Genomic DNA, 25,444 nt, shown 5'->3' with positions numbered 1-25,444 from the left:
ACATACACTTTTGGTGATTTATCTGAGGTCAGTCCAGACCCTTAATTTACTTATTTTTAATAGATGAATAGATCTAAAATGAAAAAAGTATAAAAAAGCAAATAAATCTTCTCAGACTGCAGAATCTTCCAATCATCCTGTAAACTAAACTTTATTCTAGCTAACCTTGACTAAACATAGCTGCTACCAGTGATAAAGTATCTGTCACTTTCCAAGTAATTCCCCCCAGAAACAGACAAATTATCTAAAATCAATTATTTGATTTTAAGCAAATCTTAATTTATGTATATTAAAATCTAAAAAAACAAAATCTTAAGTACAAAGCTATCCTTGCAATTATAGAGAACAAAGAACTTCAACTAGAAGTAAAAACTTATCTTAATGCACCTACTGTTGGCATTTGTAATGGTAACTGATTTTCAATAGACTATTCTTCTAGGACTTCACAATCTCAAAAGATTTTGCAGAAGCTAGTGATTATGAACTAAGGTAGCAAGGTAAAATCACCTGAAAGTACCCTAACATTGTAAACAAACTGATGTGCATTGTTATCAGTAATGTTTCTTGTTATTTCACCACCAGCAGCAACAGAAAAAACCTGCTTTTTGAGAGTAATAGGAGACATTAGTGGAAAGTTTAATAGACACAATTTTCTTCAAACTCTTTGCAACGAAGCTTGAAATCAAAACTTCAAAGACTCACATCTACAAAACCAACTAGATAAGAGCATTAGTAGAATTTCTTGAAAAAGCCATTTTCATTTCTTCTTTAAGCTAGAGAGGCTTGCAGCATGGATATATGATTAATGAAGATAAAAATGAATCATACTTTTATATTAGTAACACAAATGCTGGCATCTCTTTTCAAAGTATTTTAAAAAATGTTTACTCTAAGAGATAATTCCTGTGCCTTATGTACTAGGGACCCAATCCTGCAAATGCTTGTGCTCCAACTTAACTTTAAGCATGTGAGTAGTCCCATTCACTTTAGTGGTACTACTCAGGTGCTTATGTTACACAAGTGCTTAAGTGTTTGCAGGATCAAGGCCTAAGTCCTTGACTTGGTGCTGAGTAGTAAGATGGTGTTTGGAGAGGCTTCTGTAGAATTGCTGCTACCGCACTGATGAATGCCTGTAGTCCTTACTGGCCATTCTCACACATCTCCTCTTATTGACAAACCAGTCTGCAGCTTGTCCACACCCAGATATTTGGTTCAGTCCATACATAACACACTTCTGGGGATACCAGAGCTGTGACCCACTGAGTTACCTCTCTGCCTCAGCAAGAGAGAGTTTTGCTGGTGATTGGATAGTGTCAGTTCCCAGCCACACCAATCTGCCTTCCTCATCTGCAAACTCCTCAAGGCTCTCACAGCCTCACGAGAAGGTAACAATCAGTGAACTCCAGCCTCCAAGCTCCTCAGAGATGTTTCTTTGCAATGCACAGCCTTTACCACTGCACATTCACAAAAAATATTAAGTTTGCTGCTCTTTTAAAGACATCACAACTTATTAACTTAATGGGGGTAAATACACCTTCCCTTCAAGCACAGCACTGAATTGGATTAAAGCAGAAGTAAAACAAGTTTATTAACAAAAGAGTATGGATTACGTGATACCAAGTCAAAGAAATAAAGGTAGAGATGGTTACAAGCAAATAAAAGTATAAACCTGTCTAAAAATCTACAACTCAGTCTGTCAAGATACTCTTTGTTCAAGGTGACTTCTCTCACCTACAGTCTCCTTTCCAGCTTTACATAGGCCAGTCTGGCCAGCATCCATCACAGATCAAATTGCTTGGTTTCTTTGTTTCCTTAAGGTGAAGGATAAAAATGGAGTTTTCCTCTGTTCCTCATACCCTCAAAAGGATTTATTTGTCTTACAAGTCAGGAAGACCTTTCGGAGATTCAGAATCCTGTGTCTTTGGTGTGCAGGAGCCATGATAATTCTCTTTCTCTTGAATTCAGGAACAGGATAACCTCCTCCTGTTTTAGCTCGATAGTTTACATATTAGCAGTAAACAAAGCTGAGGTAAACTAACATTCCATTGTCTAAGACAAACCTGTTCATCACCTTTATCGAGGCTAGGCTGTCTGGTCTTAAACGTGTGCCAGTAACAACATACAGAAGGAATTTGTAATTTCACATATCACACTAACACATGCGTTTTACAATAATATTAATAAACAGTGAATTATTAGTTTTCATTTGATACTTCACAAGGCACATTTTGTACACATATTATTGCAGTAGTACACAGGGTCTGGATTAGGGCTAGTAATTACTGTTCTGAGCTGTGATTACTTCCCCCCACTAAGAAGAAGAAAAGCCAACCATTTTTTTAAAATGCAGAATCAAACCCTAAATGCTTAGCAGCAGAAAAATGAGGGGAAAATATTTGCAATATATCAAGAGATGATAGGACCGCTTCTCTATTTTTAACTGATATTTGAAGAGTCTTCTAGTCAAGAAGTCTAGGAAGAGTGTATTTTACATCCAAAGTTCTACAAAGGCATGAGTTATCAAGTGTGACTGCTTCCTCATTGTGTTTAAAGTTTGGGCCTGCAAGTATATGAGGGACTGCATCTCTGTCTCTCACCTTCTTTCTGCTTATGCACAATTTCTAAAAAAAAGGCTCTAAAAAGTGATGAGTATGGAAGGCAGGGAGCACAGATCTGTATTTCTGATGTATTCAAAGAACTACATTCACTGCTAAGTGATCTTTTGTTAGAGAAAAAAATCACTTTTGATGCAAAATGATATTACTAGAATTATAACAATTCATTATTATAATTTAGGTTAATACAAAGTTGCCTTTTTCTTTTCTGAATGTAAGGCGATATTTACAACAGTGTTCATGTATATGACACTTAGGCCTTGTCTACACTACAAGACTATTTCGAATCTACTTAAGTCGAATTTGTGGATTCGACCTTATGAAGTCGAATTTGTGTATCCACAGTAAATTAGAAATACACTAATTCGAATTTCTGAGTCCACAGTAACGGGGCTGGCGTCGACTTTGGAAGCGGTGCACTGTGGGAAGCTATCCCACAGTTCCCGCAGTCCCGCTGCCCATTGGAATGCTGGGTAGAGCTCCCAATGCCTCCTGGGGGAAAAATGTGTCGAGGGTGCTTTTGGGTAACTGTTGTCATTGAACCGTCAATCACGCCCTCCCTCCCTGAAAGCTCCGGCGGGAAATCTGTTCGCGCCCTTCTCTGGTCGGTTACAGCTCGGACGCCACAGCACTGCGAGCATGGAGCCCGCTGCGATCATCGCTGCACTTATGGCCGTTGTCAACTCCTCGCACCTTATCGTCCACCTCTTCCACAGTCAGCTGCTGAGAAATCGGGCGAGGAGGCTCCGGCAGCGCGGTGAGGACAGGAATTCACAGAGTGGCGCAGACCTCTCACAAAGCAGGGTACGCCGCGCCGTGGAGATCATGGTGGCAATGGGTCAAGTTCATGGTGTGGAACGGCGATTCTGGGCCCGGGAAACAAGCACGGACTGGTGGGACCGCATAGTGCTGCAGGTCTGGGATGAATCACAGTGGCTGCGAAACTTCAGGATGCGTAAGGGCACTTTCCTTGAACTCTGTGACTTGCTGTCCCCTGCCCTGAAGCGCCAGGACACACGGATGCGAGCAGCCCTGAGTGTGCAGAAGCGAGTGGCCATAGCCCTCTGGAAACTTGCAACGCCAGACAGCTACTGGTCAGTAGCGAACCACTTTGGCATGGGCAAATCTACCGTGGGGGTTGCTGTGATTCAAGTAGCCCACGCAATCGTTGAGCAACTTCTCTCAAAGGTAGTGACTCTCGGAAACGTCCAGGACATCATAGATGGCTTCGCCACGATGGGATTCCCAAACTGCGGTGGGGCTATAGATGGGACTCACATTCCTATCCTGGCACCAGCCCACCAAGTACATTAACCGAAAGGGCTACTTTTCAATGGTGCTGCAAGCACTGGTAGACCATAGGGGACGTTTTACCAACATCTTCGTTGGGTGGGCGGGCAAGGTTCATGACGCGCGTGTGTTCAGGAACTCTGGTCTGTTTAGACGCCTCCAGGCAGGTACTTTCTTCCCGGACCACAAACTAACGGTTGGGGATGTGCAGATGCCTACAGTGATCCTCGGGGACCCAGCCTACCCGCTAATGCCCTGGCTCATGAAGCCCTATACAGGCGCCTTGGACAGAGAGAAGGAACTCTTCAACTACCGGCTGAGCAAGTGCAGAATGGTGGTGGAGTGTGCTTTCGGACGTCTCAAGGGGAGATGGCGGAGCTTACTGACTCGCTCGGACATCAGCGAAAAGAATATCCCCGTAGTTATTGCTGCTTGCTGTGTGCTCCACAATCTCTGTGAGAGCAAGGGCGAGACCTTTTTGTCCGGATGGGAGGTTGAGGCAAATCGCCTGGCTGCAGTTTACGCTCAGCCAGACACCCGTGCCGAGAGAATATCCCAGCGGGAAGCGCTGTGTATCTGGGAGGCTTTGAAAGCAAGTTTCCTCGGAGAGCAGGGTAACCTATGACTCTCCACTTGCTTTCAAGAGAAACTGACCCTGGGCCCGTGTCTGTATGTGTCGATTTCGATCTGCGGTTACATACCCCGTTCTCCACGTTTCCCCCACTTCCAAAGCACGTTTTAAAGCAAATTAATTGTTACACTCATTATTAATAAATCTTTGTTTTACTTTGCATTTCTGTTCAGGTGTTGAAACATGGACGCATACTGTGCTGGGCACGGTGTGCACTGATGTACAGACCGCTTGTTCCATAGAGGAATGACATCCTCCTGCTCCTACACAGGTCTCTGGGGTGGGGGACGGTTGCAAGTGGTTGTGCATGAAGGGGAGGGATTGCAGGAAGGGGTGGGTTTGCAGGAAGGGGCGAGTGGTGCCTTCTTTGGATAGGGGTTTGGATGACGGCAGTGGGCTGCGGGTTTGGGCGTAGGAAGGGGTGAGGGGTGTGGGGGAAGGGTGAGTATCTGTCCGTGGATGAGGGCTCTTGTTGGGGCTCAGGGCAGCGGAGAGGCTCGGTGCTACGGTGGAAGTGCATGGTAAGGGCAGCGTGCCTTAACATTAAGGGGGTGGCAGGCGCTAGGACCCTGGACAAGCATACACATCACAGAATGACCCGGGGCAGCATACACCACACAGAGTGACCCTGGTGCCTACTGACTGCAGTGTGTGTGTGCCCTGCAGTTGATCATGCCCCCAAGTCTGTACCCTGGTAATGTAGGCTATACCGTGCAATTATAAATCCCCTCCCGCCCCCCTACACAAAAAAATCCTCTGACACGAAAGACGTGACCGAAACAGTGAATAACAGCAAACAGCTTTTAATAATCTAATACACAGTGGGGGGATGAAACTTGGATTTGGGACTGGGTGAGCCTGTAAGGGAAGCACTTCTACAACTGTATAGCGTGAGAGGTGTGTGGTACATTAGCGCTATGCAGTGGTGCAGTGACAGTTCTCACGGCCCCTACCGCCCCTCCGTCTTGTACTTTTTGGGGGGGGGGCAGGACTTCTTGGCGGGGGAGGGCGGTTGCAGATACACTGCAGGGGGGCTCTGTCCTCCTGCCTGCAGTCCTGCAGAACATCAACAAGGCGCCGGAGCGTGTCCGTTTGCTCCCTCATTAGGCCAAGCAGCGTTTGAGTCGCCTGCTGGTCTTCCTGCCGCCAGCTATCCTCCCGTTCGATGTATGTGCGATGCTGTTGACATAGGGTCTCCCTCCACTGTCTCTGCTCTGCCGCCTCGGCTCTGGAGCAGGCCATCAGTTCCGCAAACATCTCGTCCCTAGTCTTTTTCTTTCGCCGCCTAATCTGCGCCAGCCTCTGCGAGGGGGATGCCGGGGCAGTCCGGGAAAGAGCCGAAGCTGTGTGATGGGAAAAGTAACTGATTTCCTTGAACAGATACATGTTTGCGAACAGTGAACACAGTCTAGTCAGTTTCTCTGAACAAGACCATACAGGGCAACAAGTATCACGAGATCTCAGGACAAGTTCGAGATTTTGGAATACGCTCTCATTGGCTGCGGCATTGCACAGGAGAGCGGATAAGTGGAGAGAGACAGCTGAATCCGTCTAGCAGACAGTCCTGGTAAGCCTTACAGTACATTCTGCTTGTCAGTTAATGGATAGCTGTGCCCTCCCGCTAAAGGCAATCTGGAAATCATATACTCTGACCCTTTTCCAGCCACTCCCGCCAGTGCACGGGAAAGATCAATGTATGCTTTTCCTATGTGGCCTACAACACGTGGCTGTTAAGCGAGGGTCATTGTTATGCAAAGTAAAAGTCAACCATTCACAACAGTAACAATACACTAATTGCCCTAATTAGATGCAGCATTTCATGAACGAGATCACCCTGATGCGGGTCCCTCGGAGTCACAAAGAGCGGATGCTAAGGGAAGCCCTGCAGAGACCAGGACCATATGCGGCCATGCTTGTGGAGGTGATGATTCCCATCTACATAAGGATGTCCTGGCGCGGAAGAGTGTGCTTCCACGGAGCACCCAACAAGGCACCTCTCCCCAGGAACCTCCTGCGGAGGCTTTTCGAGGACCTAAATGAGACTTTTCTTGAATTGTCCCTGGAGGATTATTGTTCAATCCCTATATGTGTGGACCTACTTTTCATATAGTTTTTCATTGAAAATTTTATATATAGCATTTCTATTTTTTTATACCTGTTTTATAAAAAATAAATGTTTACATGTTTATAGCACTTACCTCCTGATCCTTCCCCTGATTCAGAGTCCGGGTTAACGGCCGGGGAGGGTTGGTAGGGGATCTCTGTGAGGGTGATGAAGAGATCCTGGCTGTCAGGGAAAGCGGTTTTGTGTTCGCTGTCGCCTGCGCCATCCTCCACAGACCCTTCCTCATCTTCCCCATCAGCGAACATCGAGGAGGAACTGTCCAGGTTCCACTATGCCATCCACTGAGTCCACGGTCACTGGTGGGGCAGTGGTGGCAGACCCACCTAGAATGGCATGCAGTGCCTCGTAGAAGCGGCATGTCTGGGGCCGGGCTCCGGAGTGTCCGTTTGCCGCTCTGACTTTTTGGTAGCCTTGTCTCAGGTCCTTGATTTTCACGTGGCACTGCATTGCATCCCAGCTGTATCCTTTCTCTATCATTGCTTTGGAGACCTTCTCGAAGGTCTTTGCATTCCGCTTGCTGGAGCGCAGCTCCGACAGCACAGACTCCTCGCCCCACACACCGATCAGATCCAGGACTTCCCAGTCTGTCCATGCTGGGGACCTCTTTCTATTCTTGGATTGGCCGGACTCCTCTGCTGGAGAGCTCTGCATCGTTGCAGGTGCTGCGGAGCTCGCCCCGATGTCCAGCCAGGACGTCAGATTCAAAGTGCCCAGACAGGAAAATGAATTCAAATTTTCCCGGGTCATTTCCTGTGTGGCTGGTCAGAGAATCCAAGCTCCGACTGCTGTCCAGAGCGTCAACAGAGTGGTGCACTGTGGGATAGCTCCCGGAGCTACTAAGTTCGATTTGCATCCACACCTAGCCTAATTCGAGCTAGCCATGTTGAATTTAGCGTTACTCCACCTGTCGGGGTGGAGTACCGAATTCGAACTAAAGAGCCCTCTAGTTCTAATTAAATGGCTTCCTGGTGTGGACGGTTGAGACCAGGCCTTAGATTATGGTAGCTCAAATCCTTCTATTTTTGCATGCAGACATTAAATAAGAATATAAACTAGACAAAGAAATTCATAGGAAAACTCTGCTTTCTGTCCACAGTTGATAGTCACCAAGATTCTCAGAGAAGATGACACCTACTTATCTATACAATCATATTTATTTCCTACATTGTCTGTTTGCACAGATCCTGGAATGCAGCTTTATAAACTTTTATTTTGCTTCTAAAATTTTCATATTATTTTTCTTTATATAATGTTGGAAATATTTAAATAAATGCTATAGTAATTTGTGCCTTGCATAGTACATTTGGTAGGACTATTTCGTAGCAAGTTGTAAACGTGATTATTATAGAGGGTTGTAAATGAAAGAACTATTTTGTCAGAAGACAAACAACAGTAGCCATCTCCAAGTATACAGGATACATCATCTTTGTTTCAAGACACCCAGTCTGGCATTAATATGGTCCTTATCTTATTACATTTGGGAAAAGTTTTACAGAAGTTATCTTAAATCACGGTTCCACTTAAAGTGAAGTTATCTATTTATTCCTCAACTGCTTAATATTGTTTTAGCCTTGTATGAGTTGTTTATTTGCACTGTTTTGTATCTAAATGCAAGCATTTCATATGATGACTCTGACAATATTGCTATAAGAATGTATGAATATTTTATGTATAAATATAGAATAAAAAAACTTATCACTAGTAACTAAAGTAAGAATCCATTTGAATATATTTATATTAATTGATTTATATTTATTGATTGGCTTCTGTTAAGAAACTGAATTAAATAGTTTTTGTTCAGATTCTTAGGACTTAGTTTATAAATGGACATAAAATAAGTGATCTTTACTGTTTAGATTACTTTGATATATTAAACACCATTCCCTGACTTTTCCTTTGTCCATTATAAAATGTTTTAGTTGTCTGGTATACTAAGGTGGGTTCACTACTGATTTTGAGTAATAGTTTATTTCAGCCTTAATTTACCTGGGAAATGTGTTCTCCTAACCCCCCACAGCACAGCAGACCCTTAAAATTGTAATCTCTGCTGGAAGCTCTCCAAAAGAGAGACATAAAAAAGAGACTGTAACTGAAATAACCATTGGTAATTGCTTGTTTATGTTTCTTTTACTTTTTCTCTTTTGTTTTCCCCTTTATTAATAAATTAGTCAAAATTTGCTTGACTTTAGCTCTGGTGTCCATAACACATAAAAAGGTCACATTCAAATAGTGGAGTTCATATCCTTGACTTGGTATTGAGAGAACCCATTTCTATTATATAGCCTAGCATTGCTTGTTTCTCTACATAATAACATTTTAGTAATTTGCAGAATAAAATTAGTTGGTGCTTAATACCTTAAAACACTGCTTTTTTCCCCACACTATTTCCCGTTTGTCAGTACAGACCCTCAGTTTTGGGAGGTTAACTAGTAGTAACAAAGAGATGGGTCTGCTCTCCCAAAGTAGGCATTATATCTGACTGCCAAGCCAAGAGAAAAATGTTGCATAAACATATTAATTTAATTACAGTTTGTAGAACTGCTTATCTTGTTGACAGACATTTCTGAAATATGCAGAAGAGGCTGGTTTAGACATGGCAAAATATATTTTTAAAACATCAGGTACTGCTATGTGTTCTGACATTGATTATACTTTTATCTTATCTCCATATGATTTACCTCCAATATCAGATCTGAAAATTCCACTACTAGAACCAGGAAATCTGAGAACTAAGAGGAGCTAGTAAACACTGGGTCTGTTGGGGCTGGAGCAGGGGTCCCATAAATAATATCAGTCCCAAATATACAGTACTAGAAGCAAGTGTGCTTACAACTCCTACAACATCTGTTTTCTCTGATTTCATACCAACGGCACTTACAGATCCCAAGAATGGGACCTATACTGACAATATTCAAAGAAGAGCCTGTGATTTCCCATAAAACAGGTTGGTTTGATATTCTGAGACAGTATTCTCAGCAAATTTCAGGAATCCCCTTCTTTCCTGTCCTGAAACAATGTAATCACATCAGTACTGTTTGGTCTGCCATCAAAGAAGAATAACTTTAAAAGTAAGGCAAAATGTGTTAAATTATTTCTTCTATGTTTAAGCTATCAGTATTATCACTAGTTTTGAAAAATAGCAGACACTTGACTACTAACGGTGTTGCAAAAAGAGAAAAACAACAATCAAACAAAGCTTGAAGCTACATAAAAATCTTTTGCGAATCAATCAAAAGACAAGCTCTTGTACACATATGCAATAAACATTTGGCTATGCATTATTCACAGGCACATGGCTTGGCACATCAAATATGCATTTCATTTAAAAATGAATGATAGGAATTTATACGGATTGATAATGAAATTACCCATAATAATAAACATACCAGTGTTTGCTGCATCAACAGTTTGTGATGTCTCTGTTGATAATTTCTGAAGGGCCTGTTCACCATCTGTCTCCTCCGGTGAGCTGTTATGTCGAGACTGCTGTTGTTCTTCAACTTTGACAATAAATGAAATTACACCTAAAACAAATAGGTACCAGATGTTATATTAACCAGGACATTAGTTTTATAAGATTGTCTGCCAGACTTATATTAATGTTGCTGCTGCTCTGAACTAATAAAATATCTGGCAAAAATCTAAATTCCAGGTGTCAGCTATCCAATTATAATTGATTGTGAAAAAGAATACATCTTTGATGAGTTCAAGGAAATGAACCCTGCTTCCAATTCTTTTTTCTTCAAAAGGATAATTTTATCAGCTTACACAAAATAATTAAAGGCCAGTAATAAAGACTGTAGATAAATGATTAATGCCCGTGCCACTTCCCGTAGCTCCCATTGGCTGGGAATGGCGAACCATGGCCACGGGAAGCTGCAGGCAGCCATACCTGTGGATGGTCAATGTAAACAAACTGTCTCGCAGCCTGCCAGCAGATTACCCTGACGGGCCGCATGCAGCCCACGGGCTGCAGTTTGCCCACCGCTGGCTTAGAGTGTTGATGGACTCTGTGATTCTTTATTTTTTTAAATCACTGGCCACAGTAATCTGGGTTTGCTGTTGCCATCCAATATGCATAATTGCTTTAATTTTCCTGAGCAATCATATACCACTATCATACGTTTTTGGGATTGAACTTGTTTTGTAATGGAATATTTAGTGACTATTAAATATCCAGAGACTGCAAAATTAGGCTTTGTTTACTGCACTGGCAAATGACCCATTCGATTAAAAATAAAAAATTGTATTTAATCTTAAAGAAAGTACAAGCTCCAATACATACATAGCTGCTTTAAGCAATACTGATGACACTCCTAAACATTTGAAACAGCAGCTTGGAAAGACCTAGGCTTTGTTACTTGCATTATGTGCCTCTAAATATGCACTTTAATCAACACATCTTCTTGAAAGGACTATATTTCCCTACTAATTGACTTTTGTCACACTCAGTATTTTATTAGATTCTAGAGACACTTAAAGCTGAAACAGGTCTACTAGTTGCACTTTAGGTTCTGCACCAATTTTTCAACTTTCGACTTGGTATATCAATAAGCATATGGCATGAGGTTCTCAAATAGGTTTAATGTTTTCCTCTTGCACTTTCCATAAAAACAGCTTATTTTGTTGCCTTTAGGCTTATTTTAGAATACTCTGTAATGAGACATTATACTCTTTAATACTCTTAGTGTTCACTTGAAATATGTTCCGCAGGGGGCTTTTTTAATTGTATCTTATTAAGTGTTTGGTGCATTACATAGCTGGGCAAAATATTCATGGTAAAATTTATTTTATTGAGTTCTTTTAGAGTTCATGAAACATTTGGGAAATTGGGGCAGTTTTCTAAAATTTCCAAAGAAATTTCATGAACAAGATTTTTGACTATTATGATGTCTAACGCCACTCTGTGGTACATTTCTGCATTTGTTTCTTTTCTTTTTTTCCCTTCAAATTTTGAGTTGAGTTGGTTGGTTGTAATGGATCACATCAGCCAGATGATATTGGTCTGGTTCCCTGATTGAATGAGGTCATCTTGTTGCCAGGAGGTTTCACTGAAGTCATTTTGATTCAGTTTCTCAGAGGGAGTAACTGCATTTGTGTACTCTCTCTCAGCTAGCCAGAAAAAAATATATGATCAGCTGCAGTGTGCTGCAGTCCTTACTACAGTATGCATGGGAGAGTCAACTGCCCTTCAGCTCAAAAGTACTTCCCTTAATCACATGCTTCCTCAAAAGGCTCCTGTCACTTGGTGCCTACTGCATTGTCATATAATTTTGGTGAGAATCAGTTTTAAATCAGCAATGACTTCACTCTTATGTTAATATTATTATACTAATAAGGTGGTGAAATGAAAGAATGATAAAAGAGAAATAAAATATATCTGTAAGTTTAGTGATGGCTCACTCAGCTGTAGTCATGAATCACAGTACAGTCTCCAAAAGCAAAATAGTTCTGTTCTTTCTCCTCTGGTGTTTTGGCCTACTATGTTAGGTGGATTCCACATCATATTCAGCAGGTTTCACGTGTCAAGAAATAAAAAAAAATGAGTTGCACTAAGATGCTGGGTTACTTTCAGTCTTTATACTGAAACAAAGCATATCAACTTCAAACTATTGTAGTCTCCTTTTCTGTGGTAGATAGCATCTGAACAGTACCACTATATTGAACCAAAATTGAAAACAATAAAAAAGCAGACATGCATTTAAATGTAGAGGAATGGACCATTTTCTTTTTAATTTCAGGGTTTTAGTCTCCAGAACATAAGGATTTCTCCTTTAAAGAATTCTATAACTCCCCACCACAAAAATCCATTTCTAAATACCCAATTTAACAGATTTCTGAAATTATACATACTATGAAACCTATGGATACCACTTGAATAAATGGGAAGTTTTGCAAACACCAGGAAATGGAGAGTAATATAGAAAGTGGTCTTAATAAAGGTTAGAGGTATAATCAGGAAACAAAGAGACTCAATCAGCAAAAAAATCAGGTTAATTAATGTGGGATAAGGTAGTCAGGACAGGGCAGTCCTACATTACCGCTTAAATCAATCTACTTTACATCACTCAGGGGTGTGAAAAATCCCCGAGCGATTCAAGATTTGTGCTGTCCACACTGGTGCTATGTTGGCAGGAGACACTCTCCCACCGACATAGCTTACTCTTCTGCCGAGGTGGAGAAATTATTCCAACGGGAGAGAGCTCTCCTGTTGGCATAGTGTGTCTTCCCCAGCTGCGCCACAGCGGCACAACTGCATCGGTGCAGCTGCACCGATATAGCACTGTAGTGTAGACTTGCCCTCAGATACACTAATAATGACATAGTAAAAAGAGGAGTTTTAGAGTTATAGAGTTTAAGGCCAGAAGTGATCACCAAATCTTCTATTCTGGCATCCTGTATACCACAGGCCACCAACACCACCCAGCACCAGCAGGTTAAATACAACAATGACCAAAATTAGACCAAAGTATTACAGCCCACAGGAAACTAAACTATTATGTGTCACAGACAGAGAAGAGGAGGGACCAAGTTGCAACAGGTTCCCCGCAACAGCAGGGACATAGCAGATATAGCCAGATAAATCCCTTTTTCCTTTTCCTGTAGGTTTTCTGCTTACTCCTGGTAAGCTTTTGGAGGTGGTTATTCATCCAGCTGGGTCTGGAACCTTTCCATACAAGTTTTTTCCCCTCACTTGGATACAAATTTGTATGGTTAATTTGAAGAAATTCTAAGCCTCCTCTGAATTTAAGTTCTTGAGCTTTCAGTGATTTCTTTAACAAATTTTCATAATATCCCAAAGTCTACCCTTTTGAAATCAAGAATCTTAATTGACAACCTGGCTTTGATTATCCCTCCATTTAATTTAAACCGAATCAATGCATGATCACTCAATCCAAGATTATTTCCTATGACCAGCTCTTTTATGATGTCCTCGCTACTTACTAAAACCAAGTCTAAAATTGCATCACCTATGGTTGGTTCGGTGACAATGTTATGAAGAAAACTGTCATCTAACACATCGAGTAATAACTGGGGCCTATCACTATTAGTAGCATTTATTCTTCACTCTACATATGGGAAATTAAAGTCTCTCATCACAACACAAGTTCCAAAAATATTTCTCTCTCTCAACATCAAAAAAGATCTGTCCTTATCTGACCCTGGGGGGTCAAAAGCAAATCTCAACACTATATCATTAGGGCCTCTTTTACAATCTTTCTCCAAAGTGATTTTTATCCAAAAGATTCTGTTTCTTTACTATTCACCACTTCATTGATGCACAACACTACTCCATCACCTTTACCTTTATTCCTCTCTCCTAAACAGCACATATGCTTCCATACCTGTATTCCAGTCATGAGTACTTAATCCCTATATCTACTTTAACCTCTTGCACCAGTAGTACCAGTTCCTCCATTTTATTGCCCAGACTCCTTGCATTTATGTACAATCATTTTAGTTGTTTCTCTCAAACCTCATATGATTTTCTAGCCAGATTAAATTTAGTCCTTTCACTAACTTTAACAATCTACCTGACTCAATATTTGTATTTACTTTCGCCTTACTGTCCCGTCTCTTACCTTATAGTATTTAGTATCCCTTGCTATATCTCCTATGTATTGAGGCCAGGTGTGGAGATTTCATGAGTCTCTCGCACCCATCTCCATTCATCTCCTAGAGTAAAGTTCTTCTGATCAATTGTGTGCCTGCCTTTATCCTATAATATTAATATGCCACGTACTCAAGTGGAGTCCACCTGTAAAGAAGAGTCTTCTTTGTGTAAATGCCTCCCAGTGGTCCATCATCCCCAAATCTTCTTCATAGCACCAGTATCTTGAGCCATCTGTTGATCTTCATTATCTTACCGCATCTTTGCCCGCCTTCATTATTCTACTGAAAATCTCCTGAGCTTCCACTTCGTCAAGCATCTGACCCAACTAGTGTAATCATCCTTGATCCACCCCAGTGGGAACCTAGCAGTGTAATTTGTCCTGACCTGCAGCAGAATCAGCAGATTTTCACTGCTCCCATGAGGATCCTTTTCAGCCTTCCCTCCACAACTCAGATCCTTGTTCCTGGCAGACAGTTCATTCTTCTGTTCTCTAGATCTGGTGATAGGCCTGTCGACTCTTCTGAATGTAGAGTCCCTGGTCACATAGACCTGTCTCCTCCTGGTGTTGGTATGAATGTGTTTTATGTTCTCTCTCGCAGTCCCCTGTACATCCTCATTTTTCCTTAGGCTCCAGTCCTTGGCCTCCAATATCTCTTCCTCTCTTCTACAGGCACTGGCTTCCCTTCTTTTTTTCCTTGCTACTCCATCATCTGCCTGTTTCTTCTCCTCCTCATCCCCTAGTGCAGCAAGTATGTTACTGCGATTTCATCATCACTAGCTGGTCTCTTCCTCTGCCTGATCCTCGTGGTCATGTTCTTCCATGGGTCACCCTCCTTTTCTGGGAGTCTTCCTTCCTGGTCCTTTTGTCTGACAGGTGTCTGCAAATCTTGAGTTGTCTATACCACCTCCTTTCTTGCATACCTTCAAAGCCCCATCTGAATTCCATCATTGTCCCCAGCTGCAACTTTAATCCTTGAATCTTCTCTGCCTTTGAAAGAACGAATACTAAAATACTGGAGTGTGAATTTGATATGAGGTCAAAATGACAGTGTAGATTAAATCTGAGGAGGCATCATGTTACAGAGCACGAACAGTGAAAGACAGACCATCCTACTGTAAGTACAAATCTGGAAGTCTCTATACCTGAAAGATGTCAAGAATTCTGAGCAAAATTCAGTGGGAGAAAAACAAACAATGTAAATGATAACTGGGTGTTGTTTAGGATTCTTTATTGTGATTTATTTATGATTTATTAGATGCCAAATACAATTACAGTTCCTCAGTCACCAAAGCAATTCTTCCGTTAAACAACCATCCTGGTTAAAAAGTGATGTGCAAGTAGTGATTAAATAATAAAATAAATAAGTCACTGCCTATAACAAATGGGAAAATGGAGAGATTGACAGGAATGAGTACAAACTGGCAGCTAGTTAAAAAACTATAGCCAGTAAGATTAATGAGAATAAGAAATTGTTCTTGAAATATAATCAGGAAAAAATGAAATCTTAACAATGGCATAGGTCCAATACTAGATAAAGATGGTACAATTGGCAATCATGATGTAGAAAAGGCAGAAGTATTCAATAAATATTTCTGTTCTGTATTTGGAAAGTAGCAAGATGATTTTTCATGTGTTGCAGTGATAGTAAAATACTTTCTATTCCATCAGCAACTAGAGAGGATGTTAAAAAGCAACTGTTAAACATTTTTAAATGAGTAGGAATGGATAGCTTGCACCTAAAAGTATTAAAATAATTGGCAGAGGAGCTCTCTGAATCATTAGTGTTAATTTTTAACAAATCTTGGAACACTTAGAAAGTTCCTGAGCACTGAAATGACACTAATGTGCAATATTTAAAAAGTAAATGGGATTAGCACAGTAACTACAGGCCCATTAGACTGACTCTGACACCATGCAAAATCATGGAAAGATTGATAACTCTATCAGTAAAGAATTAAACAATGGAAGCATAACTAATGTCACAACACTATTTTATGGAAAATAAGTCTTGTCAAACAAGCTTGATATTTTCTTTGATGAGACTAACAGTTTGGTTGATAACGGTAACTATATTGATACAATATATTTAGCCTCCTCTCAGACATTTGCTTTAGTCCCATGTGACATTTTGACAAAAAATAGTACTAAACAAAAATCAATGCATTCCATATTAAATTAGTTAAAACTGGTTATCTGATCAATCAAATAATAAGTTTACATGGGAAAAATCACTATCCTGCGAAGGTGTTTCTAGTTGGGTCCCACAAAGATCTAATTCTGTTCAGTATCTTTATCAGTAATCTGGAAGAAAACAAAATCATTGCTGGTAGAACTGCAGATATTGGTGGAGTGTTAAATAATGATCGGGACAGGTCAATTATACAAACTGATCTGGATTGCCTGTTAAGGTGGACTAATTTGAACAACATGTGTTTAATACAGCCAAATGGAAGGTCATACATCTAAGGGCAAAGAATTTAGGTCAGGCTTACAGGATGGAGAAAGGATCCTGGAATGGAGTGACACTGAAAAGACAGTTAGGGACAGGTTAGATAACCAAGTTAATGAGAGCTATCTGCATGATGCTGTCGTTAAGAGGGCCAATGCAAACCTGGGAGGCACAATCAGAGCAATATGGAACAGGAACAGACAGGTAGTATCAGTTCTATATACAGCATTAATAGAACCATTACTGGAATACAGTTTACAGTTCTGGTGTACATACTTCAAAAAGAATGTTGACAAATTGAAAGGGTTCAGAAAAGAGCTACAAGAATGATTCAAGGACTCGAAAACATGCCTTATAGTGAAAGACTTAAAAATACCAGTCTACTTAGCTTATTGAAGATAAGGTCAAGAGGTGAGTTGATCATGATCTAAAAGTACCTCTATGTGGAAGAGATTTCTGAGAATAGACAGCTCTTTATTCTAGCAGACAAAGACACAACCAGATCCAGTGGTTGAAAGCTGAAGCTAGAGAAATACAGCCTGGAGTGGAGATAAAATGTGTTATTTTTTTTAAACAGTGAGCGTAACTAGCTACTGAACAACTTTCACAGGCATGTGGTGGATTCTCCAGCACTTGCAGTATTTAAATCAAGACTGATGTCTTTCTAAAAAAAGATATGTCATAGTTCAAAAGAGAAGTTATATGTTTGATTCAGAAATTATTAGGTGAGCTTCTATTCTCTGTGTTACACAGGAGGTCAGACTAAATTATCAGAATGGTCCTGTCTGGCCTTAAAAATCTCTGAAAGTTGCTGGGAATTAATAGAAATATAACAAAATAGTAAAGGACAGGAAGAACAGTGTCATTGTATGAGAAAATATTTTAAACACTAAATAATATCTGTATAGTTAGAACAGAAGGCCATATGAATGGCCAGACTGGGTCAGACCAAAGGTCCAACTAGCCCAGTATCCTGTCTTCTGACAGTGGCCAATGCCAGGTGCCCCAGAGGGAATGAACAGAACAGACAACCATCAAGTGATCCATCCCCCCGTTGCCGAATCCCAGCTTCTGGCAGAAGTTTATTTACTTTCTCCACATCAGTCATGATTTTATAGACCTCTATCATATTCACCCTTAGTCGTCTCTTTTCCAAGCTGAAAAGTCCCAGTCTTATTAATCTTTCCTCATATGGAAGCCGTTCCATACCCCTAATAATTTTTGTTGCCCTTTTTTTAACCTTTTCCAATTCCAATATATCTTTTTTGATATTGGACGACCACATCAACACGCAGTATTCGAGATGTGGGTGTACCATGGATTTATATAGAGGCAATATGATATTTTCTGTCTTATTCTCTGTCACTTTCTTAATGATTCCCAACATTCTGTTTGCTTTTTTGACTGCTGCTGCACACTGAGTGGATGTTTTCAAAGAACTATCCACAATGACTCCAAACAAAAAAACAACCAAAGAGTGGGAAAGGCGTGTCAGTTTTTATTTGTCATCCAAACTCACCAACAGGTGTAACCATGTTTTCATTTTACTCATAGGGATGTGTCAACCTTGGACCCTTTATCCCTGTTTTCTAAGTATTTTTCTTGACTTTTATGCCATATATCTATTAAGATATGAACTGGGTTTGCAAAATATAATGGTTGGGATTTTCAAGAGCTTTCATTATTGGATTACAATGCCTATTGACAACAGTAAGACTCCTATTGACTTTAGCAGGTGAAGAGTTAGGCCAATGCTGAGTGTTTTTGAAAATACCACTGTTTCTCAGCTGTCCTTCAGCATATATGCATTTCAGAACAAAAATACTAAATACTGAACTATGAGTAGCAACTGGAAAAAATAGTTCTTAAATACACATTAAAATGTAAGGAAAGAGCACAATGAGATGGTTCTTTTCCTTGTCAGATCATTCTTTAAGATGGTCTCTTGGTAAAAATATCATTGCTATTTTTTTAGTTTTAGGATTCAATATAAACCTTTTGTTCAACCGCAGCCCACATACTGATGCAGCAATTTTGTTTTATATTATTGCAAAAGAAGCAATCTCTCTTTAAACAGACAAAAGCGGTTTTATTTCCCATTAAAACTGCATTGGCAGCATCATATCTCACAATATGAGATTCATTGGCCATGTACTGTAATACCGTACACTTTAGTGAAGTGGAAAATATTAAACTTTTTTCCTCTTCTATAAAATGGACCGTACTAACTGAAGGATTTATGGGCAAAAAAGAAATTCTCTGAGCATGATTATTTTCTAGTTTTAAACAGATAGTAATATCCATTACTCTGCTCACAGTGTCCCAATATATTGTCTGAAGACAATGAAAGAAAGCTATTTTGTGCTGGAATTTATCACATTAATCTGAAAATATGTGGAATGGTTACCTAGTGGTTTAAGTATGCTCTTAATGAGTGTGACTGTCTTCTTAAAGATATAGTACAATAGCCTTGAAACAAATATTCAGTGTGCATTAGAGCACTCTTTTAGTAAAGTGTGTTCTAAAATGATGGGGTCTAAATTAGCTGTTACCACTCAGGAAAGAGATCTTGGAGTCATTGTGGATAGTTCTCTGAGAACATCCGCTCAATATGCAGCAGCAATCAAAAAAGCAAACAGAATGTTAGGAACCATTCATAAAGGGATAGATAAGAAGACAGAAATCATCATAATGCCACTATATAAATCTATGATATGCCTACACCTTGAATACTGTGTGCAGTTCCAGTCATCCCATCTCAAAAAAGATATATTAGAAGAAAATGTACAGAGAAGAGCAACAAAGTGATTAGGAGTATGGAACAGCTTCCATAGCAGGAGAGAATAAAAAGACTGAGACTTTTCAGATTGGAAAAGAGATGACTAAGGTGGGGATATAATAGAGGTCTATAAAATCATGTGGAGAAAGTGAATAGAGAAGTGTTATTTACCGCCTTCACGTAACACAAGAACCAGGGGAGACTCAATTAAATTAATAGGCAGCAGGTTTAAAACAAATGAAGTACTACTTCACACAATGCACAGTCAACCTGTGGAACTCATTGCCAGGGGATGTTGTGAAGGTCAAAAGTATGACTGGGTTCAAAAAGAATGAGATAAGTTCACGGAAGATAATTTCATGGGGATCACTTGATAATTGCTCTGTTCTGTTCATTCCCTCTGAAGCACCTGGCATTGGCCACTGCTGGAAGCCAGTATGCTGAGCTAGATGGACCACTGATCTGACCCAGTATGCCATTCTTATGAGTTCTAGGCTGGCTTTAAATTAATAATAAGTCTGATATATGTGGCTATGCCTTTGGTCAGTGTGGGAAAGAGGGACAAATCCAACCTGTTTTCTGAAGGATGCTGTGAAACCAATTTACAATGAATTTATATAGAGAGAATCTTGACTTAAATAAAAGTGAGTGAAAGTTCCATATTGCTTCTGTAAACCTAAGTAGCTTGCTGGGAACAGAAGCTCTCGGACTTCCAATACAGGCAAAAAGGGAAATTGAGAGTGTGTTGATACCTGTTGCCAGGGTAATGTGTAGGGCCCTACCAAATTCATGGTCCATTCTGGTCAATTTCATGACCAGAGGATTTTAAAATTGGTCAATTTCATGATTTGAGATGTTTACCTCTGACATTTCATTGTGTTATAACCATGGGTTCCCAACCCAAAATAGGATCAAGGGGGGGAGGGTTTGCAAAGTTGTTGTGGGGGTGCAAGATTGCCACCCTTCTTCCTGTGCTGCCATCAGAACTGGGCTCTGAAGGCAGCAGCCTCCGAGCTTCCTGCAGCTAGAGGAGGTTCCTGGAGATGGATAGAATCTCCCTCATGCTACTTGGGAGCACCCCAGCCAGGGGCTCCTAGCTGCTAATCCAGACCAGTGGCAGATTAAGGCAGGGGCCCCTGGCCAATTACCCCCCCCCCAAAAAAACAAACAAACATGGGTGCCCCAGCCCTGGAAGAAGCCCCAGGGGTGAAAGCCCTGATTTGGTTACCCTGAGCCCCAGCAAGAGCTGTGGGGGAAGAAGCCCCAAGCCTGAGCGCATTAAGCCTGTCTGCAACCACAAAGGATGAAGCCCAGAGCCAGCTGGAGCCACAGGGGGTGGAAACCCCAAGCCGGGTACCCCAAACTCTGGCTGCAGTCGCAGGGTGGAAGCCCTGAGCCCAGGCTGTCTGGGCTGGAGCAGTTTGGGTGGAAGCCCCTAAGCCCGGGATGCCCCGGCTGGAGCTGCAGGGGGCAGAAGCTCTGAGCTCAGCACCCAGAGCTCTGGCAGGAGCCACCGAGGGAGGAAGCACTGAGCACGGTGCCCAGAGCCCAGCTCCCAGACTGCTGCAGTGCAGAAGTGAGGGTTTACCATCCTCACTTATGCACTGCCTCTGGAGGTGGGTCTGATCTCAGCAAGAGCAGCCATGCAGGGGAAGGACAACTCCTATCCCACCCCTGCATGGCCAGACTAGCAGCTAGGAGCCCCTTGCTCCAGCAGCACGGGGAGATCAGATTTCACGGGGAAGGGCTTATTTCACAGTCCATGACACATTTTTCTCGGCTGTGAAATTGGTAGGACCCTACTAATACTTGTATGAAGCTCTCAAATTACCTCCTAGTCAAAAAGAAAAAACTATGTGGGAAAACCTGCTGACAGATATAATTTGCATGTTATTCAGTGGAATTTCATGAAGTACTTAAAGTTGTACTATTCAGAATTTGTTATACTTTATTCTTAGAAAATGAGTTAAAAGTGTGATGTAACTGTATATGAGGAAGGGCACATGAAAGTTGTGTGCCATAACCTAAAAGTTAGTGGGCTCCGATTAGGTACTTGAGCCCAGGGTGCATGGAGGGGAGTGAGGACTGTATCTGAGGTCTTACCAGGGCCGGCTCTAGACCCCAGCGCGGCAAGCACGCGCGTAGGGCGGCCCTTTCCCGGGGGGGCGGCAGGCTGGGCCGGTGGACCTGCCGCAGTCATGCCTGCGGGAGGTCCACCGGAGCCCCGGGACAACCGGACCTGCCGCAGGCATGACTGCGGAGGGGGCGCTCGTCCTGCGGCTCCAGTGGACCTCCCGCAGGCATGACTGCGGACGGTTTGCTGGTCCCGCGGCTCGGCTGGATCTCCCGCAGGCATGACTGCGGACGGTTTGCTGCTCCCGCGGCTCCGGGGCGCCTCCCGGGGATGACTGCTTGGGGCGGCCAAAAACGTAGAGCCACCCCTGGGTCTTACTTTGTTCTGGTGAGAGAGACTTCAACTCAGGATTGAGACAAGATGGAAGCCTTCAGCTATGGACTGGAGCTGACCTGGTGGAGTAGGAGCAGTGAACTGCATAGGATTTGGCAGCAGTTAGCCAGATATCATCTGATTGGGTGGTGACATCAGCACTCAGGGCAGCCCTCAACAGTCATCAGTGGAATGAACCGGACAAGAGACAGAGGCAGACCACAGCCATCCACAGCAGTCAATTTAAAAAAGAGCTCCCCCCAATTTTTTCCCACTTTGCTTCACAGTCATACTAGATTTATGAATGTGATTGACGTGGATTGGGACTTTGCTTTGAATAAGAGCTGCAGGGACTCCCTGAAAATAAACTACCAATTAATAGGTGACGTTGTGGAAACTGCCTATATATTGTCATTATCCTCAAATTACATTTTAAAGCTAAAATGACCAAATCTTTCTACAAATACAAGGGCCAGTAAATTAAATTAGAGAGCTCTGCCAGCAGAAGCTGCTGTACCATTCTAAATCATTAACTCTATAGGGTGTCATACAACAGCCTCACACAATGTGGAGGTACTGAAGGGAAATACTGTTAAGCCAACAATGTACATAAACTATAGCATTCTGACAGCATTAGCATCCTCTTCATGAACTTATTTATATGGTATCAGAGCTCCTGTTTTCTTCCAAAAGGAGCCCTGATGTGGCTTGGCTTGTTAGGGTAGGCAAAGATACCACTCTCTTCCTAAAGTAAGGTATAGATGTTCAAGGTAATAACATTAAAAGACTTCCCACTAAATTTACACATGCTTTCAAAATACATAAAAATAAACTAAGGATGCTAAATAAAATTAGAAAATGGGCCCACTCCCACCCATCCAATTGCAGATCTTATATGAATACAAAGATACAATCAAATGCAAGGGAGGGGAAGACAACTGAAAGAAAGAGGGGAAAGAGTACAGTTGATAACAAGTGGATTGGCAATACTGCAGCTAGTCTATTTTCTGTACGATTAGTCTCCCAAGTGCCAATACTAGCAAAATCTCTCTCTCTCTCTCTCTGTGGCCTTTTTCTTATAATCTAACAGAAACAGAATGATCTCCAGAAGAAAAGCTGCGTGTATTTGGCACACAAATAAAGATAATCAATGACAGGTTTCCACATGGAGCACATATTTGTTATTAATGTTTAACAATCTCTTCATATCCTCTCCTCCTCCATACGCTTTTCTTCCCTTTTTCTCTTTGCAGGCATGTTGTAACAATTGTTTACTGGGCAGAAGCAGGTGTTTGTTTTAATGAAGGCAAGTCGCTCCATATTCCCCATGGAGAAGTAGTTACATATGTTGATGACTACAGCATAGGGGTGTCAAACATACAGTCCATAGTCCCAGTCAGATAGAAGCACAGTATGGTGTGTGATGTTCATCCAAAGAGTGAAGTGTAGAATTCTAGACCAATGTTCTATTGCAGCTGGTGGCAAGGAAGTTGATATGCAAGTAAAGGTCTCAGATAATGAGGTATAGTGAAAGGCTAGATGAAATGGGTGCAGAACTTTTGGCCTATTGTTAGGACTTTGGTCACGACGAAGTGCCCTCAGAGAACTCCTTCACCAGTAAGTTGAGACAGTGTGCAAAATAGGAGATGGAAATGAAGTTGCCTGCTGTATCTACTAAAGGGAACCCAGAGTGCACTAAAGGAAATGTAACCAGTGGTGAATGTCCACTAACACAGCACTTTATGGTGTGATGAACTGCAATCTATACCGCTTAGCACAGCCACTCCAGTGAGGAAAAAAATGTTTGTCCCCAGCCACTCTGGAGGAGTAATAGCCTCTATCTGTTTGTGGAAGGCCTAATCCTGAGAAAAGATGAGCAGATCAAATGCCAGCATCTTTGCACAAAGAATCTTCAAATATTAGGGCTGGGTGTGTTCCTAATAGTATTCTTAGCCCTTCTAGGCCTTTTTGGGGGACATACTTTAAAGGGGACTTTCAACGAAAACACCATTACTCATTCTGGGCAATAACTATTTAATGCTTTAGAAAAGAATATTTGGAAATCACTTTATAAAATCTAAATGAAGTTAATCTATTACTTAGGAATGGATCACAGGGGACTTCTCTCTGGAGCCAAAACATTGTACGAACTGGTTATTAAGTCTTATTTCTACATTAAGGCAAGTGTATGACTAAAAGTAATTAGAGTATATAATCTTAGCCCATTCTTAGAATATTTCCAAAGAGATCTTTTAAGAATGATCAATGCCTGAAAGGACTGACTTTTAAACTGTGTCCCTTTCCAGCCCAATAATATAAAAATAGGAACCTGGAAAACCCAAGAAATGTAATTTTACCATTGCAATTTCATATGTAACACAATACACCCAGAAAAAAGGATGTTCGAATGTAAAAGGAAACTGAACTCCTTTTGCTCAGAACAGCAGTTTATATCATAAGAAGCACTTCAAATCAAGTATAAACTGCAAAATATATTTTAAAATTACATAAGAAACTACTGTGACAAAGTTCCTCTTTTACCTTGGTGGGTCCTGTGCTTATTGGCGGATTTACCCACCTCACAGATTCACCCTCTGGGTCGGGAAACAGCCCAGAGACCTTCCCCTCTGGTAGAAGCCACAGTCCAGGACAATTCCTCCTGTGTTTGATTTGGGAGGTTTGGGGGGAACCCAGGCCCGCCCTCTACTCCGGGTTCCAGCCCAGGGCCCTGTGGACTGCAGCTGTCTAGAGTGCCTCCTGGTACAGCTGCACGATAGCTACAACTCTCTGGGCTACTTCCCCATGGCCTCCTCCCAACACCTTCTTTGTCCTCACCACCAGACCTTCTCCTGATGTCTGATAACGCTTGTACTTCTCAGTCATCCAGCAGTATGCCTACTCACTCTCAGCTTCTTGCACACCTCTCGCTCCCAGTTCCTCACACACACTTCCTCTCCCATGGCTCCCTCTGGCCTGACTGGAGTGAGCCCTTTTATAGCATCAGAGGGGCCTTAATTGGAGTCAGGTGCTTAACAGCCTCACCTGACTCTTAGCAGGTTAATTGGAGTCAGGTGTTCTCATTAGCCTGGAACAGCCCCTGCTCTGGTCTCTCAGGGAACAGAAAACTGCTTATCCAGTGGCCAGTATATCTCCTTTCTACTACTCTGCTGTTCCCCAACTGGCCTGGGTCTATCACACTACATTAAAAGAATATGAAGGTTGCAAAGTGAAGCACCTTTAGGTTACAAAATACTAGAATTGAGGTTGCTTGTGCAGATGCATTATGATGCCTTTAATTACATAGTATTTTTTCCAGAGGATCAACAGTGCCACTCAATGAGTCGCTGTTCAATATTTATTTTTATCCTCATAATTCAATGTGTGGCCCCACACATTATTTTCAACATATTATCCAAATGCTGTACTGAATCCAGAATTATTAATTTCCTTGTGGGCTTTTTAATGGTGCTCTCATTGTAGTATCTTAATTCTT

General features: G+C 41.6%; 1 protein-coding gene across 2 annotated transcripts in view; it reads right to left on the bottom strand.

The window, feature by feature from the left end:
• CFAP47 (cilia and flagella associated protein 47) overlaps positions 1-25,444 on the bottom strand; it is a 647,660-nt gene that overhangs the window by 244,446 nt on the left and 377,770 nt on the right. For both annotated transcript variants that reach the window (XM_045022903.1, XM_045023700.1), the window contains one exon: positions 10,048-10,185. In XM_045022903.1, the coding sequence (XP_044878838.1) occupies positions 10,048-10,185 (138 nt within the window). The remainder of the gene's footprint in view (positions 1-10,047; positions 10,186-25,444) is intronic.

Source organism: Mauremys mutica, chromosome 1 (assembly GCF_020497125.1).
Source record: "Mauremys mutica isolate MM-2020 ecotype Southern chromosome 1, ASM2049712v1, whole genome shotgun sequence".
Taxonomy (NCBI): domain Eukaryota; kingdom Metazoa; phylum Chordata; order Testudines; family Geoemydidae; genus Mauremys; species Mauremys mutica.
This window is presented reverse-complemented; position numbering and strand designations above follow the sequence as displayed.